Source organism: Volvox carteri (genome assembly GCF_000143455.1).
Source record: "Volvox carteri f. nagariensis unplaced genomic scaffold VOLCAscaffold_22, whole genome shotgun sequence".
NCBI classification, from domain to species: Eukaryota; Viridiplantae; Chlorophyta; class Chlorophyceae; order Chlamydomonadales; family Volvocaceae; genus Volvox; species Volvox carteri.
This window is the reverse complement of record NW_003307565.1, coordinates 1,560,333-1,580,294: the sequence shown is the minus strand read 5'-3', so window position 1 is coordinate 1,580,294 and position 19,962 is coordinate 1,560,333. Positions and strand designations below refer to the sequence as shown.

At 52.4% G+C, this 19,962-nt stretch overlaps 2 protein-coding genes across 2 annotated transcripts; both read left to right on the top strand.

Annotated features, from left to right (window-relative positions):
• Window positions 1-688: 688 nt before the first annotated feature.
• VOLCADRAFT_91772 (uncharacterized protein) lies at window positions 689-7,428 on the top strand (the record flags this gene model as incomplete). Its single annotated transcript, XM_002951221.1, has 6 exons — window positions 689-702; window positions 1,464-1,610; window positions 4,824-5,910; window positions 6,243-6,903; window positions 6,949-7,042; window positions 7,086-7,428. The coding sequence occupies 6 exons, from the start codon at window positions 689-691 to the stop codon at window positions 7,426-7,428; spliced, it is 2,346 nt and encodes a 781-aa protein (XP_002951267.1).
• A 4,899-nt stretch (window positions 7,429-12,327) lies between these two features.
• On the top strand, window positions 12,328-15,460 carry VOLCADRAFT_105032 (uncharacterized protein; the record flags this gene model as incomplete). Its single annotated transcript, XM_002951220.1, has 4 exons — window positions 12,328-12,424; window positions 14,012-14,197; window positions 14,898-15,022; window positions 15,107-15,460. 4 exons carry the CDS (start codon window positions 12,328-12,330, stop codon window positions 15,215-15,217), a joined length of 519 nt encoding a protein of 172 aa, XP_002951266.1. The 3' UTR covers window positions 15,218-15,460.
• Between the last annotated feature and the right edge of the window lie 4,502 nt (window positions 15,461-19,962).

Below are 19,962 nucleotides of genomic sequence, written 5' to 3'. Positions count from 1 at the left end.
GTACGGATGCAGAGGGGCCCTGCCCTTTTTCCGGCTTCAAGGAAGCCAACACAGCTTGTTCAGGATAGAACCGGATGGTGGATGCAGATCCCGTGATATGCCCAGGATCAGTGTTTTTAAAAGTGGTTACTAGTGACCAAGTGGTTACTAAGAAAATAATTCCCTTTCAGAAGGTGGTCACTAGGAATTGTTTTTGAGTCACTGTAACGACGCAAATGCCAATCTGAGCATCCCGGGTTACGCCTTTGCTGTGTTACAATGGTATCGAGACGGGACCGCACGACTTCCGTAACAAACTTCGGGTCGGCGGTTCGATTAATCTGGTAATTCTGGTAACCTGGTAACCTGGTAAATCTGGTAAATTCTGGTAACCTGGTAAATCTGGTAACCAGCATGACCAGCATGAGCTGGTTTATCCATTACACCATGAAATCGCCAATTTCATGGTGTAATGGATAAACCAGCGCACTGGCGCGAGGTGGGATGGCTCCTGTGCTCGAAATAATGGCCGAGGACGTCCATTGCTAAGGGGGGGGGCAATGTAACGACGCAAATGCCAATCTGAGCATCCTGGGTTACGCCTTTGATGTGTTACAGTCACCTGCCAGTAATTATAATGGCATAAAACGGGGGGTAAACCCCCTTAAGTGTAACCCAGGGTGTAGGGGTAGGGGTTACCCATGTGGCTATGCATGAAGGGAGGTGGGTAACCTAACCCCGGGATAACCTCTTACTGCACAAAGGGGGCAGGGTAATACACTACTGATGGGTAACAAACAGGGTAACCCATGTTTACATTCACCTGCACCTGTCTCGCCTATCTACACACGCAAACATACATGTCTTCACCAATCACTTGTGAATGCCCAATTATCAACGTTGCCGCACCAAAACATGCCTTGTTTAGAAAATGTAACGTCACAAATGCCAATCTGAGCATCCCGGGTTACGCCTTAGCTGTGTTACTATGGTATCGAGACGGGACTGCATGACTTCTGTGACAAACTTTGGGCCGGCGGTTCGATTCTGGTAACCAGCAGATCGCAAATTGGCGATTTCATGGTGTAATGGATAAACCAGCGCACTGGCGCGAGGTGGGATGGCTTCTGTGTTTGAAATAATGGCTGAGGACGTCCATTGCTAATTGGGGGGCACTGTAACGACGCAAATGCCAATCTGAGCATCCTGGGTTACGCCTTTGCTGTGTTACAGAAACCCAAACCTAAGGATAAGGCACACAGCTGCAGCCTAGATGCAAGGAGGCGGACGAACAGGCGTACATAGGCAGAGCAAATTGGGGACCACGAGAAGCCGCCAGCGAAGGCAATAAATATTCCTATCAAAAGGTCCAGGCACTCACCATCGCTCCGGACCCAAGACCTAAAACTCACGGACCAGCCAACGGGCGGCAATGTAAGGTCGGCCAGTAGCTTAAGTGCCCCGTCCCGACCTGCTAATTCCAGCTCTACGCACGACCTATGCAACACTATCCAGAGTCTGCTCGTTTTCAGAGCAGGCTCTCCTAAGAGCATCGAGGGTCTTGGGTGGGAGATCCGAATGTTTGACCCTGAACACGGTCACACCCGGCGAAGTGTAAGGCACCCTTCCAGGTAAAATCCTCGGATGTCACTGGATATCTTGCTAAATGAGGTGCACCCTAAGTGTGGGCCTGTGCTGCAGAAAGACAGTCAACGGTCTTGTTGTGGTGGTCCCTGCGCGTGAATAGAACGCCACCATTTTTGCCGCCATACACACCAGTATTGCAACGTGGATTATATGTGTGCATTGTATGTATGGTCAATAGGAACAATGCTGACAGTGAATATGGTGAATATATATTCGTGATAGTGGTCATCACTTATTTTAGCATGTCCGCCTAATTAAAAGACCAGCCAAGAGTGTGCATTATATGAGCTTACAAGCTAATTAGCTGTGATTAAGCTTGAATGTGCTTGGTAGGAGTATCAATGGAGGCAAAGCAGCATGCACATATGTGTACGACCACCCCCGGCCGGTAATATGTCGGCCGACATCAGGACTGATTGCCTGATGTTTTCATAATGAGAACAATTACATAACAAGGCAGGCAGCTGGCAGAGTCAGGTTAAGGCCTGACTTCTGATTCCGGAGTGTCCAGGTTCAAATCCGCCTGCCGATCTTTCGGGTGTTTGAGAGGTGGCGAAATGGGAGGTGGCCCCCCATCTTGTGGACGTGATAAAATTAATTTGCGAGCTGACCAGGAACTAAGTTGACGCGCAGTTGATCCGCTAGACTTGGTTGGATGCTGGTGATGAGTTGCCAAACTCAAAGAGTACACTCTGAAGTCGGATGGGGTGAATGGATCAGGGTGCCCCTCAAGCAGGGGAGAGCAGGGAATTGCCTCGGGAAGGAGGCCACTGGTGGAGCTTAACCATCCTGTAACAACAACAACAATGGATGACAACCAAAGGCATCCATTTAGTGAAGACCTGTAGTTGACTTGCCTGTGTGCTCCCAGCATTCGCACCTTCTCCTGTACTCATCTACAAGCTCCCGTTTTACAGCAGCCAAACAAACAGGCCAAGAGATAGGTACTAATTGCTTATTCCTTGCGTGTGTGATGCCAACATTAGAGACCTTAAGGTTGAAATGGCGAACGATGCTTCCTGAGATACCACGATACTGTAGGTTGCTAACGCTTACATTTTTAAAAGTATCCTTAAGCGGAATTTACGATGTGGGAAGCATATAAGACGAGTAGCCTATAGGCCCATACATATGTCCATAGTCCAGGGCAATGGAGGGGGTTACCCTGGGGCCGTGTTACTCCTCCTGCTGGGTAGGAACTGTGTAGGACCTTACAAGGGCTAGCGGGGGTTGAAGATGGGTAACCGACCCAATCAGTGCCTTAGTCCTTCCAAAAGTCCTTCCCATGGTGGAGGGTAAAGTACCCCTAGTTGATGGACGGTGGTGATCACCACCATGGGAAGGACTTTTCGACCTTGACAGGTCACGATCCCGGGGGCAATGGGGGGCAATGGTCCGTGTCTAACCAGTAGTGATAAAGTTGACATGGGAGCCGACCAGGAGTTGAGCCGCCGTCTATTCGGCAGATTCTGTTGGATGCTGGTGGTGGGTGCGGAACCTTAGCTATCCACTGAGAAGTTGGCTAGGGTGACTAGATGAGGGTGTTCCGAAATAGTGGGGACGGCAGGATTTCGCCGGGTAGCTGCCATGGGTGAGAAGATATGCCCCCCTGTCCCACACATCGTACATAGCATCCTCGAGCAGAGAGAGGCTTATGATGAGAGCAGGGAACGAATGATCACCAAAGCTCTGCCATCATATGATGGAAAGTATAATGCATCATATATTACAAAGTATAATGCATCATACTTCCTCGTACGTCTGAAACTATGTAGTAGCTGGTACACAGTACGGCTCTACAAATACACGCGGAGTGCTACCACCAGCATCTTGAGAGGCCTTTTCAGCGGCCAGCTACTACAAACTATGCCGTCTAATATTATGCCGCCACCAGCAGCAATTTGCTTGTTCTCTTGAACATATATGTATACCGTCGTATAGTATGTAAGATAGTGTTATATTACGACTTTTCAGGAAAGAACCGACCGGTGGATGCAGATCCCGGGTGATGTACCCAAGATACTACAGATAAGGAGCTCCCTATCTTGAGTTGATTTTGCCATAAACCAAGCCGCTCTGTTGCATACATAACCTAATGCATTCATCACCTTCCTGCTGTCATTACCTTCATCAACAACGATGAGGTACTTTACTGCGGAATGGATGCATACCGATGCATACGGATGCATACAGATGCACACGGATGCATACGGATGCGGCTGGCAGAAATTAAGGCCTGACTTCTGCTCCCGGAGCATCCGGATGCCCGGGTTCAAATCCGCCTGTCGTCTCCTCGGGTGTTTGAGGAGTGATGAAATGGGAGCCCATCTTGTGGACGGTGTAGGATGTAATAATATCAACTTGTGAGCTGACCGGGAACTAAGCTGAGGCACTGTTGATCCACTGGATTTGGTTGGATGCTGGTGGTGAGTTGCTGAACCCAACGAATTCATTCCGAAGTCGGATGTGAAAGGATTAGGGTGCCCCTCTCGCAGGGGAGAGCAGGGAACTGCCTCAGGAAAGGGGACCGCTGGTGAAGCTATACCATCCTGTAACAACATACGGAACGTATGCGGAACATATGTCGCTTGAGCAGCAGATAGAAGAAAGATTACTAACACCTGCTAACAGCAATCATGCATGATTGCAATATGGGCAATTGCTCACGAGGCCATCTGCACATATATGTCTCCATTTTGTCTCCTGGCCTTCATTCATGTGTAGACCATTCCTTTATGCACTTTTTATTGGCATACGTGGTTAGCTTAATTCCCTGAAGGCCTGCCTACCCTTTATTTGCTGCAATATGTACAGCACGCAGGGCTAACTGCTGGGGAAGTAGTGACACCGACATTGGCTTTAGCTACTCGTCTGTTTGGCTGCTGCCAGGGTAGCTAGCTGAGGCAGCCTGTACATACACGCATCCGTACTACACTGAATGAATTGAAATACACACACATCGAGCCACTTATGTGAGTAAGTGCAGTAATCAAGTACAGGGTGTAACAAGTCAGGCGAACTACAAGAGCAACAATTAACTAGCCGCTGGATTATAGAGTGAAGACATTGCAGCTACCAATGTTCGCCAGTACCTTGAAGGTCGTAATGGGCACACATCGTCATTAAGGCGCGGAAAATAGCATGAGCTGTAGTCGCCTCAGCCGCCGCCAGCATCAGTGGGACTATGACTGCTGCAGCCTGCCGACAGATCCCAGGCAAAGGTCATCTAACTGTGGCTTCCACCGATACTTCCAGCTGAGGAGGCTCTGCTTGCCCAATACCACAAACATCCTGCTGGTGGTGCTGCCGGTGGTGCTGCTGCTGAGTGTGCAGATGGAAGCAGCCGGCAGCTCATCACCACCGCCCCCTCCCCCCATGCCGCCCGTACCCCCCTGTGGTCCGGTGACCGTCCTGTACCATGATGGTGTCCCTGTCAGCGCTATTCGGACTCCCATCCTTGCAGCGGATACGGGCCAGGAGATCAGGCCTGCGTATGTTTTGCAGGTTATGGATACGGGAAACAATGCAGGATTTTACTTCAATGGAACAGCAAACATCGTGATAAGCTGGGAACAACAAGATCAGTATACGATGAGTTTTGGCCTGTTATCCGAAGCCGAATTTAATGCAACATACAACGGCAATGCAGGCTGTGTTCCACCAATCACATCCGTGAATCCAATGCGCTATTATGGGCAAGTGGGCAATGGAACAATACTCACCTTCCCCATTTTCTATACTACACGCACCGACTACTCCAGCTTGATTCAACTCTGTGGGCCCCCAACCACATTCTACTCGTTGGTGGCCCTGTCCAGATTGAACGATGGCAGCCTCGCTTGGGCAGCAACTGACTGGGTGGCTGCCAATAATGCTACCAACCCCATTTGCCCTGACACTCCCACTGCCTGGGGCTATATCAAGTTCGGCATAGGCTACTGCCCCTGCCCGGCTCAGCCCCCGCCGCCAAGTCCCCCACCTCCGCCACCTATGCCGCCTGCACCATCCTGTGGTGTCGTATTGACAACCAGCCAAGGTGTACCAGTGTCGGGTATCAGGGCCCCATTTCGTTCCAGCTGGACCGGGGAGGAGCTCAGCCCGGCATTTATTTCTGTTCAACCTGACCCCAGCATCGATTCACCAATTGTTGCCCTTGGCCTTCCAAGCCTCGTGTTTGAATGGCAGCCAGATAGTACCATCGGGCTGTACGGAAACATTTTCACCGAGGACCAATTTCAGAGCATGTATAGTGGCAGCACCGGGTGTCGTGATATAAGCTACGGCGTAAGTTACTTTGGTGATTTGCTACAATTTTGGCCGGGCCAAAACCTAACGACCCCACTAGGGATATTAGTAGCTGATCTTGTGGTTGATAGTTCTCCGTGCCAAGAAGTTACGTTTTACTTGATAACCTTTGCCACAAGCATATTGCCCATGAATACATCCAGCTTACTGCCCGCCTGGATTGCAACTGACTGGGTGGCTGCCAATGATGCTACCAACCCCATCTGCCCGGACTCCCCCAATGCCTGGGGCTATGTCAAGTTCGGCATGAGCTACTGCCCTTGTTCGCCTCCCCCTAACCCTCCACCTCCACTTCCTCCACTGCCACCCAGCCCGGAGCCATCACCCTCCCCACCACCGCCCTCCCCACCATCGCCCTCACCACCATCGCCCTCACCACCATCGCCTTCCCCACCATCGCCCTCCCCACCACTGCCCTCCCCACCATCACCCTCCCCACCATCGCCCTCCCCACCATCGCCCTCCCCACCGTCGCCTTCCCCACCATCGCCCTCCCCACCGTCGCCCTCGCCACCATCGCCCTCCCCACCATCGCCCTCCCCACCATCGCCCTCCCCACCGTCGCCCTCGCCACCATCGCCCTCCCCACCATCGCCCTCCCCACCATCGCCCTCCCCACCGTCGCCCTCCCCACCATCGCCTTTCCCACCATCGCCCTCTCCACCACCGCCCTCCTCACCGTCGCCCTCGCCACCATCGCCTTCCCCACCATCGCCCTCCCCACCACCGCCCTCACCACCGTCGCCCTCACCACCATCGCCTTTCCCACCATCGCCCTCTCCACCACCGCCCTCCCCACCATCGCCCTCCCCACCATCGCCTCCCCCACCATCGCCCTCCCCACTATCGCCCTCCCCACCGAGCCCTCCTCCTCCCCTACCACCCAGCCCGTCATCACCATCTCCGCCGCCACCGCCACCACCTCGTCTGAGGCCGCAACCGCCCCTGCTCCCCCCACCACCACCTCCACCCGTGCAGCTCTCTCCAACCTCCCAGCCCCCCTCTCCTCATACCCAGCCCCTTTCCCCGCCCCCTTCATCTCCGCCATCTGTACAGCCATCTCCACCACCACCATCTCCACCACCACCCGCCTCACCGCCGCCTATCTTACGTACTTCATCCCCGCCGTCTCCACACCCACCGCCTCCCAAGAGCCCTAAATCCCCCAAGGCGCCCAGCCCACCAAAAGCGCCCAAGGCTCCCAGCCCACCAAAGGCGCCCAAGCCCCCCAAGGTTCCCAAGGCACCGCAGCTCTCACCCCCAACCCCATTCGGCGGGGGCAACACCTTCCTTGTGGACAACTTCCCCTTCTTCGCGTCCTGCAGTGTCCGTGACACTAACCTGCGGACACCCTACCGAGCATCAACGCCAACAGGGCCCCTGAACGTCACCTCCACCACCGCCACCTACTGCTTCCACCTGGTAGCCACGAATAGCAGCGACAGCCCCTGTGCGGGAATGAACATTAACAGACTCGAGTTTATCGTCAGTAAGTAAATTTGGCCGGGACATGAAGAGCAGGAGTAGAATAAATGAGTAATCGATAGATCGTCGTAGTTCCGACATAGACGTGAACCGACGATAGTCGGTCGCCGTAGCTCATATGTTATGAGCGGAGTTATGAGCGGAGGAGTATCCCGAGTTTCGATCTGCGTTCGATCTGCATTTCTCTGCGTGTGTCTCTGAATGCGAACTGGATCCGGATATGAACCTGGATTATCTCGGAAATTCCGGGTCGGGAAAGTGTCGTACGAGTTTGAGACAGGGCCGTAAAGAACGCGAGGTCACCGGTTCGGTCCCCAGCACAGTTACGTTTTTATGTTATTATGTTTATTTATGTTTATGCTTATGTTTATGTTTATGTATCTATGTTTTTATGTGTGGGAGTGATAGGGAAGGAGAGGGAGGGATAGGGAGGGATAGGGAAGGAGAGGGAGGGATAGGGAAGAACAGATAAGGATAGGGAAGGAGGAATGAACGCCGTAAATGAAGGACGCAGAGGGATAGGAACGCTGGAAGTAGACCGCACCGAACGCGAAATATATGCTGTATATGCAAATGCACATGAAGGACGAAGAGGGATGGGAACGCTGAAAGTTGAGCGCACCGAAACGCGCAATTCAACGCGCAATTCAACGCGCAATTCAACGTGCAATTCAACGCGCAATTCAACACGCAATTCAACACGCAATTCAACGTGCAATTCAACGCGCAATTCAACACGCAATTCAACGCGCATCGGAAGGTACGTGAATGTACCCGAACGCACCCAAACACACCCGAACGCAGCTATGTAGGGCATATCTAGGGCCCGTGGACCCGGAATGTACGACCGAGGGACCCGCGGGGGACCTAATTTATGTGCCTTCCGGTCCCCCGCCCATTCGAGCTCACATAAGCACCAAAAACTCAAGTATTCGCAATTTCTACGAGTGTTATAAGTAAGACTTTTAACGAAAAACATATTGACAAAGAATTGTGCCTTTACGTTCGCGTTTAGGCACAGGTCTGACTTTGGATAAGAGCAGGACACTTTGTCAAATTCCCTGCTGGTCATTGTATTAGACTCGGTTGATATAAGAGTGTTTCATGCAAGTATGGGTACTAGCGAAAGGTAACCGCTCCGATGGCAGCGAGCACGATTGCGGTAACAGATATAGGAGCAGCTGTGAAGGTCACAAACCCACGTGCGAGAAGAGCGTGGATGGTCAAGCAGAAAAGCCTCAGCAGTACCAAACGGGTACATGTTTAGCGCAATCACAGAAGGCAGAAGCGTGGCACCTCTCGTGCGGCTCTCGCTTAGTTTGGTTCGCAGTCTTCTGTGTCCGCTGTGTTGCCTAGCCAGGGGCTGGGACAGCGCCCCGGTTGGCGTGAGTGAGGGGGTGAGGCGTGCACGGAGGAATAGACGGACGTAGAGCCACACGCACGCCCGCCCCTGTGTTTCGGCCCAGTCAGGGCCCCCGGTGCTCGTCCTCTCTCGGGATGAGCCACCCACAGTGTAACACCCCATCAGAAGCAGCGGCAGCTGGACAGAGCTCCCTGCCTCACGAGCACACAAAGCAAATCGCCTTGAAGTGGCGGCAGCTGTCACAGGCTGATGATTGGCCAGGGCTGCTGTGTGAATCCCTGGCAGGCGCGCGACTTGTGCTGCGTGTGATCTGATGATTGGCCAGGGCTGCTGTGTGAATCCTTGGCAGGCGCACGACTTGCGCTGCGTGTGAAATCCTGCACACCCTACACTACACACATAACGCAATGCCCTCTAAGACCGAGAATTCATGCACTTCTTCACATACACTGAATGAATGAAAGTTACAGTGGACCCCGTGCAAGGTCGGTACAATGCATCCCCGCATCACAATGACTGAAAGTGAACAGTAGCTACAGCCCGCCAGCAGAACACCCAAAAATGCAGAGACACCCAGCGGGACACCACTACCAAACAGGGGGCAGCAGCGACGCATCACAACTGCACCAGAAAATTATAAAGTAGGACTCGGGGGAGGTCGCCTACACAGGCACCTCAGGACACACTACCACAACCTACACACAGCCCTCCAAGAGGGTGGTGCTTGCATCAGCCAGAGCTTTGCTCGGCTCACCCAAGCAACCATCTGCAATTGAACTTGGCCCACCGTGCCCAGGGCCACGGGGCAGGCCCAGGAGTGATGCTGCCGCAGGGTGGCTCCCCCACCATCACTGCAGTTAAGGTCCTGCAGCCGCACCAGGCCACCACCGTGCAGTGCATGTCAATGTGACAGTGTCGGAGACAATCGGTCACTTGTAATACGTTGTCCTGTGGAAAATGCACTTCGTGCGACATGCGACTTGACTTGACCCGACGAGTTGACCTGCCGAACCTCTTTGTCCTTGGAATCCTGGTTCCTAGAGTGAGCCTCCATTGCATCTCTTGGTGTTTTCATGAGTGATCGCTGCGTTGATCGATTGCGTTCGGTTCCGCAAGGTTCCACTTGTTCTTATCATTGGGTTCACCGTATTCTTAATAAATTTCCTAAAGCTTTTCTGGAGTTAGTTTTGGTTCTACTAACGCCACCACGTCAAAGTCTACTTTGACGAGCGGAGCCCCGTGTCCTATTATTATATGGACGTTCCTGTAGCGTTACTCTCCCGATTCTTTACGAAGAATGGAAAGTGGATGAAGAAGCAGAGCTTGATGAAGAAGTTGGTGCACCGCAGTGCGGGTAGTAAGGTGTGCATGGCCAGGTACAGGCGGGCGTCCGTCATCTGGGTGAAGATGAACTGCTCTTCTGCCTCCTCCATGTACAGCAGCAGGGCGCCGTACTCACAACACGCTGCAGCGGCAGCAGCAGGCTCAGCCACCTGCGGGGGCGGCAGAAACAAACAGTAAGGTGGTGTTAATAGTATAAAGCAAACGACGTTAGGCAGGTTCTAAGCAGCCCTTGCAGCCCTCATGTTTACCCGCCATATATCCTCGGCTTAGCATACCTGATCTCTATGTCCCTTAGGGGGTGGTTTCCAGCGGTATCAGCCTCCTCTGCAGCGGCCTCGAAGGCCAAGAGCCGCTTGGGGCTGTTCGAGAAGTGGCTGTAGATGACCCGAACCAGTGCCTTTAGGGTGCTGATGACTGCCGCCTGCTCCAGGGCACCGACTGCCAGCTGCGTCCGGTGAGCCATGCAGTGGATGGTAACGATGTGTGGAGCAAGGTCCGTCATCTGAGTCGAGACCCATTCGAACAAAGCTGTCCAGTGCGCCTGGAAGCGACGCACTCCCTTATTCTCCCGCCAGCTTTTCATCGCTTTGGCCTTTTGGCACACACTGTGTTTGCTGGCGCCGCGCCTGCTTTTGAATCACCAGCGGTGCGTGCTGTGAAGCACCCGCCCTTGAAGGTGGCGGTGGTGCCGTGGCGACATCTTGGGGCGGTGGCCCTTCCTCGTCAGAATCAAGCTGCTCAGCTGAATTGCTGATTGCTGCAGTTGTGTGTTGCCGCTTCGCAGGGGGATCCTCAGCTTCAATCAAATCGCTGGCTTCACTGACTTCAAGAGCGGCAACTACGGCATGCCTATCCTTGTCTTCTGTATTATCTAATTCTTCTTCTAAATTTTGGGGGCATTGCGTCTGCGGACTTTCTGAGCCGTTTGCTTTGGTCAAGAATGAACAAATGCCCCGTTGACCTAAGTTGAATGCAACAGCGGGCCGTCTCATGGTGATATCATCAAATATTTTATACATAAATAGTGTATAAGCTCCAAATGTTCAGCTTTATATGTGCAGAAGGCATTTGGGGCGACTTATGGCCGAAGTAATGAACCAGTACGGCCAACTGACCAATTATTCCATTTCTTCCAGGCTCAGACCCCCATTTATTCCCAAAAAACTAATACATTACCAAAAAAACTGGTGGAGATCCCCAACGTGGACATCTTACGTGCTAACATCATGTGCACTGGCGCCGTGCCGCGTGTGACGCTGGTACCCTGGCTTGGCGGCGCATGCCCTGCACCGCCCAAGGTGGTGCGCCACCACGTGTCTCGCAACTTCGCCAATCGCGACATGGGGAACTACGACCCCCCTCGCGGGCGGCAAGCCCGCGTCTAGTTGGGTGGGTACATGTAGCAGCTGGTACACAGTACGGCTCTATAAATTCACGCATAACGCAACCACCAGTATCTCGAGAGGCCTTTTCAGTGGCCAGCTCCTACATTTGGTATCGAGGATTTACGATCCTGAAGTCGTCGGTTCAATCCCCACCAGTCACGCTTGAGTGGAATATCGGGTTTGGCGACTCAGTGAGCAATAAGCGCGAGTAATAAAAATGTAGCTGAACCGACTGGACTGTCGCTGTGCCTTAAAAACCTGAAGACGACTAGGCACATATGAGGCCGGCACATGACGTGACGTGGATTGGCCACCCACTGCCCGAGGGTAGGTGAAGGTAGGCACAGGCTGGTGGTATACGAGGCTCTAAGGGCCCGGGACGGATCCCTTCAAAGGGGTGGGAATGTAGCAGCTGGTACATATTACGGCTCTATAAATACGCGCATAGCGCGACCACCAGCATCTCGAGAGGCCTTTTCAGCGGCCAGCTGCTACAGTACAGCTATGTACATGCTATGCTACCCATGCAAACACGTGCAGCAGGCCTGGGCCTGCTGATAATCAGTTTTAAAGTACAGGGCCCTGTACTTTAAAACTGATTATCAGGTTCACGACTGTGTATTGGCTACCGCATTCATAATATGTATATAGTTGCAGAACCGTGCATTTTCCATTTCCTCCTGCGCTGCTGCTGCTGCTGCATGGCCCTACCGACCAGAGGGGTTTAGCTGCCTGCCTAGGCAAAAGGCCTTCTGCCGCATGAGCCCCAATGTCGTAAGCGTGGGGCCTTTTTTTTATCAAAACACACACCTATTATGCATGTATAACTTCTACATTTGCTGGCTTTATGTTAATTACCTTAAAAGCCATGTTGTTATGGGCCTCATGTACAAATGTGGTACCAGAATATATGTTGGTGAGGCAATGTTGACAATTAGGGGCGCAATACCTTCCACCATCTGAAGGACTTTGACCCTAACGGGTATCGATGGATCTCCCGGGGGCAATGGTCGCGCCTTACCAGTGGTGCCAAACCCTACATGCCAGTATATATATTTGTATGTGTAGACAGGCGAGACAGGCATGGATGGAAGTGTATAGAGAGGCATGCACATATGTGTGCTCACATAGACAGGCGCGACAGGCATATGTGCTCACATAGACGGATGTGACAGCTGTGCATGTATATGTAGGCAGGTGAGACAGGGATGTCCTACAAGCCATTGACACCAGCATACGTCCCCTGCCGGAGCTTCCGGGTTCGGTCGAGGCACACTTGCAAACATGGGGTACCCTATCTGTAACCCCTCGGTAGTGTATTACCCCTACCCCGGGGTTAGGTTACTCGCCTCCCTTCGTATATACCCACATGGGTAACCACTTACCCCTGGCCCTGCCACCTGGGTTACGAATAAGGGGTTATGCTTAAGGGGTTACCCCCCGTTTTATGCCATAGGGAATGATAATAATAAGTATTTGTGGAAGGCAGAAGTTTGTTCGGACGTCGGATTGAGCATCTGTAAAATTATTTACGGTCTATACATAGACCATGCCAGAATAGGTATAAATGGCCTTTAAATAGATAGTACATACGTGTGGCTTAGAATGGTCCATAACTAGGTTCGCAGGCCTGAAGTGTAGTAGATGGTTTGTAGACACTGCCCACCCGAATCCAAACTGACTTCTGTCTTCCAGTGATTATTATTCAGGAATATTATATCAGCGTCTCATACGGCAAACGGTGTCCCGTCGTTTACTACTGGTATTTGCTGATGTTATTCTGTATGTGGGAGGCTACCTGGTCACTTAGACAGATTTAGCGACTAGTCCACTGTGAAGGTGTTGATAAACACCGGGGGGTTTCCCTTGGGGTTTTATAGTTGCTTGCAGTCCGTCTGAGGGCTTGGATGAGATGCTGTACGATAGTAGAGATTCCTGCGTAAGAGAATTGCACCTTCCAGTGAAGTATTACGACACAGGTCTGGCCATTGCAGCCATGGCCATGGCCATGTACTGCTGAGTACGGCTATAACTGCAAGGATTACGAAAGATATTTCTATGTCCTGCGTGTACGATATTTAATATTTGCCTTGACGGTGAAATGATGACAAGGGATGGATTCCTTACTCGGAAGTCCTGAGCTAGGCTCGTACACTGTATGTATCCATCATTATTATTATTTCATACCGATGTGAATCCGCTAGCTAGCATGCTATGACTTTGCTAAACATGCTGCCTACCTGGTTGCCCTTAGCTACCCCACCCTCTGCTGCATGCACTGCATTGCTGCATGCTGTAGTATCTGGCCGCTGAAAAGGCCTCTTGAGATGCTGGTGAAGCGTTTAGCGCGTATTTGTAGACGTTATGTGTGCCTTACTGTACCAGCTACTACACATGCACTGCACTGCTGCATGTACTGCTGTGCGCTTTGTCTCTTCTGTGCCAATATTAATAATAATAATGTTTGTATGCATTACACAACCTTGCGTGCATTGAACCACAGACAGCACTTGTGTCAACGAGGAGCCCAAGGCGCTACGCGCTGCCACCGTCAATGGTACTTCAGTTTACCCGCTTTTCAGCCCCAAGACCTGGAAGGGCGAGTTGTACGGCATGATGACGTTCCGCCGCCTGAGCGATATCTTTCCCACACACACCTCCGGTGGCTTGTACATCTGCTTGGAGCTTGGTAGGACCAGTCGCTGCAGTACACCTGCAGGGCTGTGCTACGGCCGCAGCAGCTGTGTGTTTGCGACATCGGACAGGGACTTCACCTGTTGTGCCACGAGCCAAGCGCCGGTCTCATGATGTATGAAGCAGCAGCTGCAGCTGCAAATCGCAATTGGCGGGTGCAAATAAATGATTGCGTTCCTAATAACGTCTTCCCAAATTGCGTTCCTAATAACGTTCCTAATAATTTACATGCATTAGTAAATGTGGCACCATGGTGCACGCATGATGCTTACAGGGTGTTTCCACTTTGCTGGACACTATCTTCGGTACACTATGGGCTAGTGTGGACTTAGTGTAGTGCTAGTGTGATGGTGTTTCCACTAGGTGCACCGAAACCAAAATGGTTTTCGTATTTTGAATGTTTTAGCACCAGGTATTAATTTCTGCTAATTGTCAAGGTCTGTAAGGAAAATATGGATCGTAGGCTTTTCCTGGCAGCCCTCGCAGGCTACGCCGGTGCATTGTTGGCTCTCCTGCTGCTTATCAGCCAGACGACGGCAGAACATCCTCGGTAGTTACAACAATTGAAGTCCTTAATCATGTCTTAAACACTGTGGACACGAATCCTCACAGCTTTCGTGTATACCAGTCGCCATGGTATGTCCAGCCGCGCCCCACCAATCTGTACAACACATTCATGCTGTCTGCATGGCCAGAGAACATTTTCCAGAGCAACTTCCGGATGGAACGCGACTCCTTTGCGGACCTCTGCAGCACACTCCGGCCCAGGCTCCAGCGCAGCGTGACCCGCTTCAGAGACCCCATCTCTGTTGAGCAGCAGGTGGGGCCCTTGGGGCCCTGACGTCATGCTGTTCCTACTACAACCCGGCCTCTGACCTCTTTACAGCTAACCCCACTCCTGTAGGTGGCAGTCACCCTCCACCACCTTGCTCACGGTGGAAGCTACCATAACTTGGAGAACCTGTTCGCTATTGGACACTCTCCGGCCTGCAAAGTCGTCCAATGGTTCTCCTAGGCCATCATAGAAATGTTTGGGGATCTTGTCGGGGCACCTGATGCGGCCAGGATGGCCGCAATCATGGAGGAGTTTGCAGTGGATGGAATGCCAGGATGCGTTGGGGCCATTGACGGCACGCATTTTCCAATCACCCAACCTGCAGGTGTTCTATGCTATGAGGATTACTATTGTGTCTGCAGGGGGTCTTGCATGCTCAACACTCAGGCTGTTTGTGACAGGTCTGGTTTCTTCTGGGACGTGGTGTGCGCATATCCGGGCACTGCCCATGATGCCAGAATTTTGCGTGAGGGTGGTCTGTTTGCGGCTGCACAGGCGGGAGGGATGTTGTCTGGAGAGTTCACTTGGGAGTCGGCCGACAGTACCCACATGCTGACGACTCGTCCATACCTGATTGGCGACTCCAGATACCCTCTTTCGCCCTGGCTCATGACACCATATAGTGAAGGGACCCGGGCGGATCACGAGAACCGCAATCTGTTTAACTCTGTTTTGCTGCAGGCTAGAAACTGTGTGGAGCAGGCGTTTGGTGTCCTCAAGGCAAGGTTCCACATATTCCTAAGCGAAATGGATCATTCTCTGGCCATTGCTACACAGCTGGCTATGACGGGTTTTCTATTGCGCAACTGGTGAAGCGATGCCATGATGCTCTCGGGCAACTACTTTATGTGGAGGTTGAGGACTGGTTGCGCACATGGCAGGATGACATGATGAGGTTGACATGACCATGCCTGAGGATGGTGAATCTGTTCATAACAACCTCACGTCTTCACTACGTGACAACTGGGGCTCCTTGGCCGCTGCACGCCGGGGCCTCCGGTGTGCTCAACACAATCGCAACATGATGCGGATTCACGCGAGCACAACAAATGGCATCTACACCGAGGCCTTGCTCTGAACTAGCGTCAATGGACCTGTAACATGAGAGCCCGGTAACCTACCCGTGGGTCAGTCAATTAAATTCTCCCAGAAAAAAAACAGCAGCAATCAAAGTATGTACAGCTCAAGCCCCTTAGATAACCCTCTTCCGCTCCGTTGCAATCCGCTGCACATCCTCATCAGTGGCCAGGCCCATCTCGTGCAGCTTCTGCATGCCCTGCAAGTCGTTCATCAGTAGGGTTGGCACGGGTACTATACAGTGTTTTTTTTAGTAATATATTCCTTTTAAGGAATAAAGAGGCCATTTTGGCCTTTGGAAATAAGGAGCAAATTGAGGCCGATCCGTACATTTTCATTCCTCCAGCTAAAAACGTCCATTGCTGCCAGATTGCTCCGTAGTGTGCAGAACTTAGTATTATCGATCATAGAATAGATATGAGGGGCCGTAAGAAGGTCAAGCCCGTGAGTCAACGCGGCATAGCAGAATGTATGACCGGTCCTTACATAGCCAAACACGCAAAAGGCAACGACTTGAACGCCGAACAAACACCAAAACAGCAAGATAAGCCTGAATTTTTTCCTGATAAAGGCGTTTGGGACGGCGGTGCTGTTGTCGGTAATGCATCGGCAATGGTGTTGCTGCCAGCGGCGACCGATGACACGGGCGCCATTACCCCTGCCTTCCATGGCGGTTGTGATCAGCATAAGCGCAAGCTGTCACCCAATCAGCTCGACAACAACGAATGCGGCGAGGCGCCCAACCCGAGCGCTCGCAGTGCCAAGCGGGCTCAGACACAGCGCATCCGCAAGGGCATGAGCGACGGTGCATGGCGGGACAAGCAGAAAGAAAATCCCCACAGATGGCAGATTGCCTGGGCCGCCAGGTATCCCTGGGCCCAGCCTGTGCATGCTGACGTGGACGCGTGGCGGGTGACGGCCTTTGATTTGCTATGCGGTTGCTTGCTTTGGGCCTTTGCTTGGTCGGATTTACTTATTGTTCACAAACAGTGCCAGAACTATCTATGCATGTGCATGAAGAGTGCGCACATGAACGAAAACGCGCCAACGCAGTGCGTGCCTCTTGAGGGGAGTTGTAACTTATGGGGGGGGTCTGGGGGGGGTGTAGGCCCCCCCAGCGCCCCACTCTTAAGGAATACATTACGGCGACCCTAGCAACTTTGTTACTTAGGTCGGAATAAATTGAGACCCCCCCTAAATGAAAAAAAATCACTGGTACTATACTAGAAAAGAGTACTATACTAGAATAGTACTAGAAATAGTACTACATACTATGCAGGGCTCTAAACTGGCACTAGTTTACAACGCTCGTACCGCTTCGTACATAGTAAAATAATATATTAAAAATAGTACTAGATAGCACTAGATTTGGGTTTCGATAGTGTCAAGTATTAGTTGGACCAAGTCGAGATCTGCAGTCAAGCTGTATTTTGAAGGGCTATAGCCGCGTCTTCGAGCTGTGCTACGTAGTTTTGATGAATAATTTCAAGGGAATCCAGTATAAAGAATGACAAGGCGATCAGAAAAAACCCTAAAACCCTAAACCTAAAACCCTAAGACCCGCCTCCCGGTGATTCCCGCGACTCTCGCGGGGCAAGTCGTGGAGGACCTTGGCATGTTCTTCTTCTACAGGAACAACGTGCCTATTCACCTGATCGAGAAGCCTGAGTTGTGGAACCTATTCAGGCTGCTGGGCGTCACCCTGCCGAACCGGAAGCAGTTGATGGGGCCAATGCTGGACCGCGCCTACAGCAAGGTTAAGGCGCAGGTGGCGCAGGTCAGGCAGCGCACGGGTGGCCAAGCTGCATTCTGCTCAGATGGCTGGCACAAGCGTGCTGCTGATGGACGCATCAACCTGCTCGTCCGAGCGCAACTGGTCGGCATGGGGCCTCGTCTACACGAAGGCGCGCAATCGGCTGGCCATTGAGCGGGCGGAGAAGATCGTTTACATCCGTGGCAAAGCGGGCTTGCAGGGCAACCACGGCGCTGCAGCGGATGAGGTGGAGCTGATTCTCCAGCAGTGCGAGGAGGACGAGCAGGAGCAGGAAGCACAGCAGCAGCAGCAGCAGCAGCAGCAGCCTGCTGCACAACGTGATCGTATGAAGCTTTTCGCTGATCTCAAGCGTTCGGAACGTCAGTTCAAGCTTGGAGGCGTCGTGTTGCTGAGCACTCAGCACATGCGTCTTGAAGGTCCGCGCAAGCTGCTTCCTCGTTTTATCGGACCGTACGTAATTAAGGACAAGACTAACGACGTCGCTTATCGTTTGGACTTGCCTAATGGAACGCGTATTCATGACGTATTCCATGTGTCTCTGTTACGGCCTTACTATGAGAGCGATCGTGCTCCAACTTAAATATGTGGGTAAATAACACGGCAGAATCAGCCCCCACGCACCCGGACGACCTCATCCAATGGTGGCCAGGCTTCAAACGGGCGCTGGCCCTATCAGCTGGCCGCCTAAACCAACAGGCACGCATGCGTCAGCTAATTGGAGCTGCAGACGAGGCTGCTGCCCAAGCCCAGGCCGACAGCGTCCTGGCGGAAGCGGAGGAGGGGGACGCTTCGGCTCTTCCACGGGCGGTTCTCGCCAGGTCGGCTCAGGCAGATGCGGCACACCGGGCTGTAGCAGGCGTCACACGACGCACCCGTTACAATTGGATACGTACAGGCGAACGACCTAGCCCAGCACTAACCAACCAACTTAGGCCACCCTTAGCAACCCGCAGAATCACTGCCCTACGAAGGCCTAATGGTACTCTGTGTAGCAATTTACAACAGCTTCCTAATATCATGGCGGATTATTGGCAACAAATAGGTGCACAGCCCCATACTGACCCAGTTGCGCGGTCACGTGTCCTCCAAGCGCTCCGTGCGAGGGGTAGGACGTGCTCACCAGAAGAAGCGGCTAGGGCGGGAGCGCAGGTTGTTACAGTAGAGGAAGTGCAAGCCGCCCTCCAGGCGGCAGCCCCGGGCCGTGCTCCGGGTCCCGACGGAATACCGGTGGAATTATACCAGCGTACAAACTGTGCACCTTTACTGGCTGCCGTTTTTACAGCTATGGGGGAACTAGATAGGGTCCCGACTGGCTTTCTGGACGGCATTATTTCCTCTTTTTTTAAAGCGGATGACCCTACGGTGCCGGGAAATTATAGACCCATTACGCTGCTTGGTACAGACTATCGCACTCTCGCACGTGTTCTCAAGCAACGCCTATTGCCGCTGTTTAACCGCGTCATAGACACGGAGCAGACAGCCTTCCTCACGGGCAGGCGAATCGCGGATAGTGTGCTCCTTTTACAACTGCTGCCCGCGCTTCTCCGTATGGAGCGCCGTACTTGTGTGGCAGCTTTCCTTGACTTCTACAAAGCCTACGATACCCTAGATAGAGACTTTCTGTTCGCGTGTCTGGATGAATTGGGTGTAGGTGTGGGCTTTATTGCTTGGGTTCGACGTCTGCATACTAGTACGCAATCAGCGGCGATTGTCAATGGTTACCTTTCGTACTGGGTTCTTATAGCGGCTGGCGTCAGGCAAGGCTGTCCGCTTGCCCCCATCCTATACCTTGCGCCAGCACAAGCATTACTAACTTGGCTTCAATATCAACAAATCGGCATAAGTTTGCGTGACATTCACCTCGCTGCGTCACAGTATGCGGATGATTGTGGTGCCTTTTTACGTCGCCTAGCGGACATTCCCCGCTTCAAAGCTGTCATGGATGTTTTCCACGCAGCCTCGGGACAACGACTCAACGATCGCAAGGTTGAGCTCTTGCCGCTTGGCACATTCACCCGAAATACAAGACCGGCGGACTACAACCAGCGAATGCTATTGGTAATCATTTAATCAT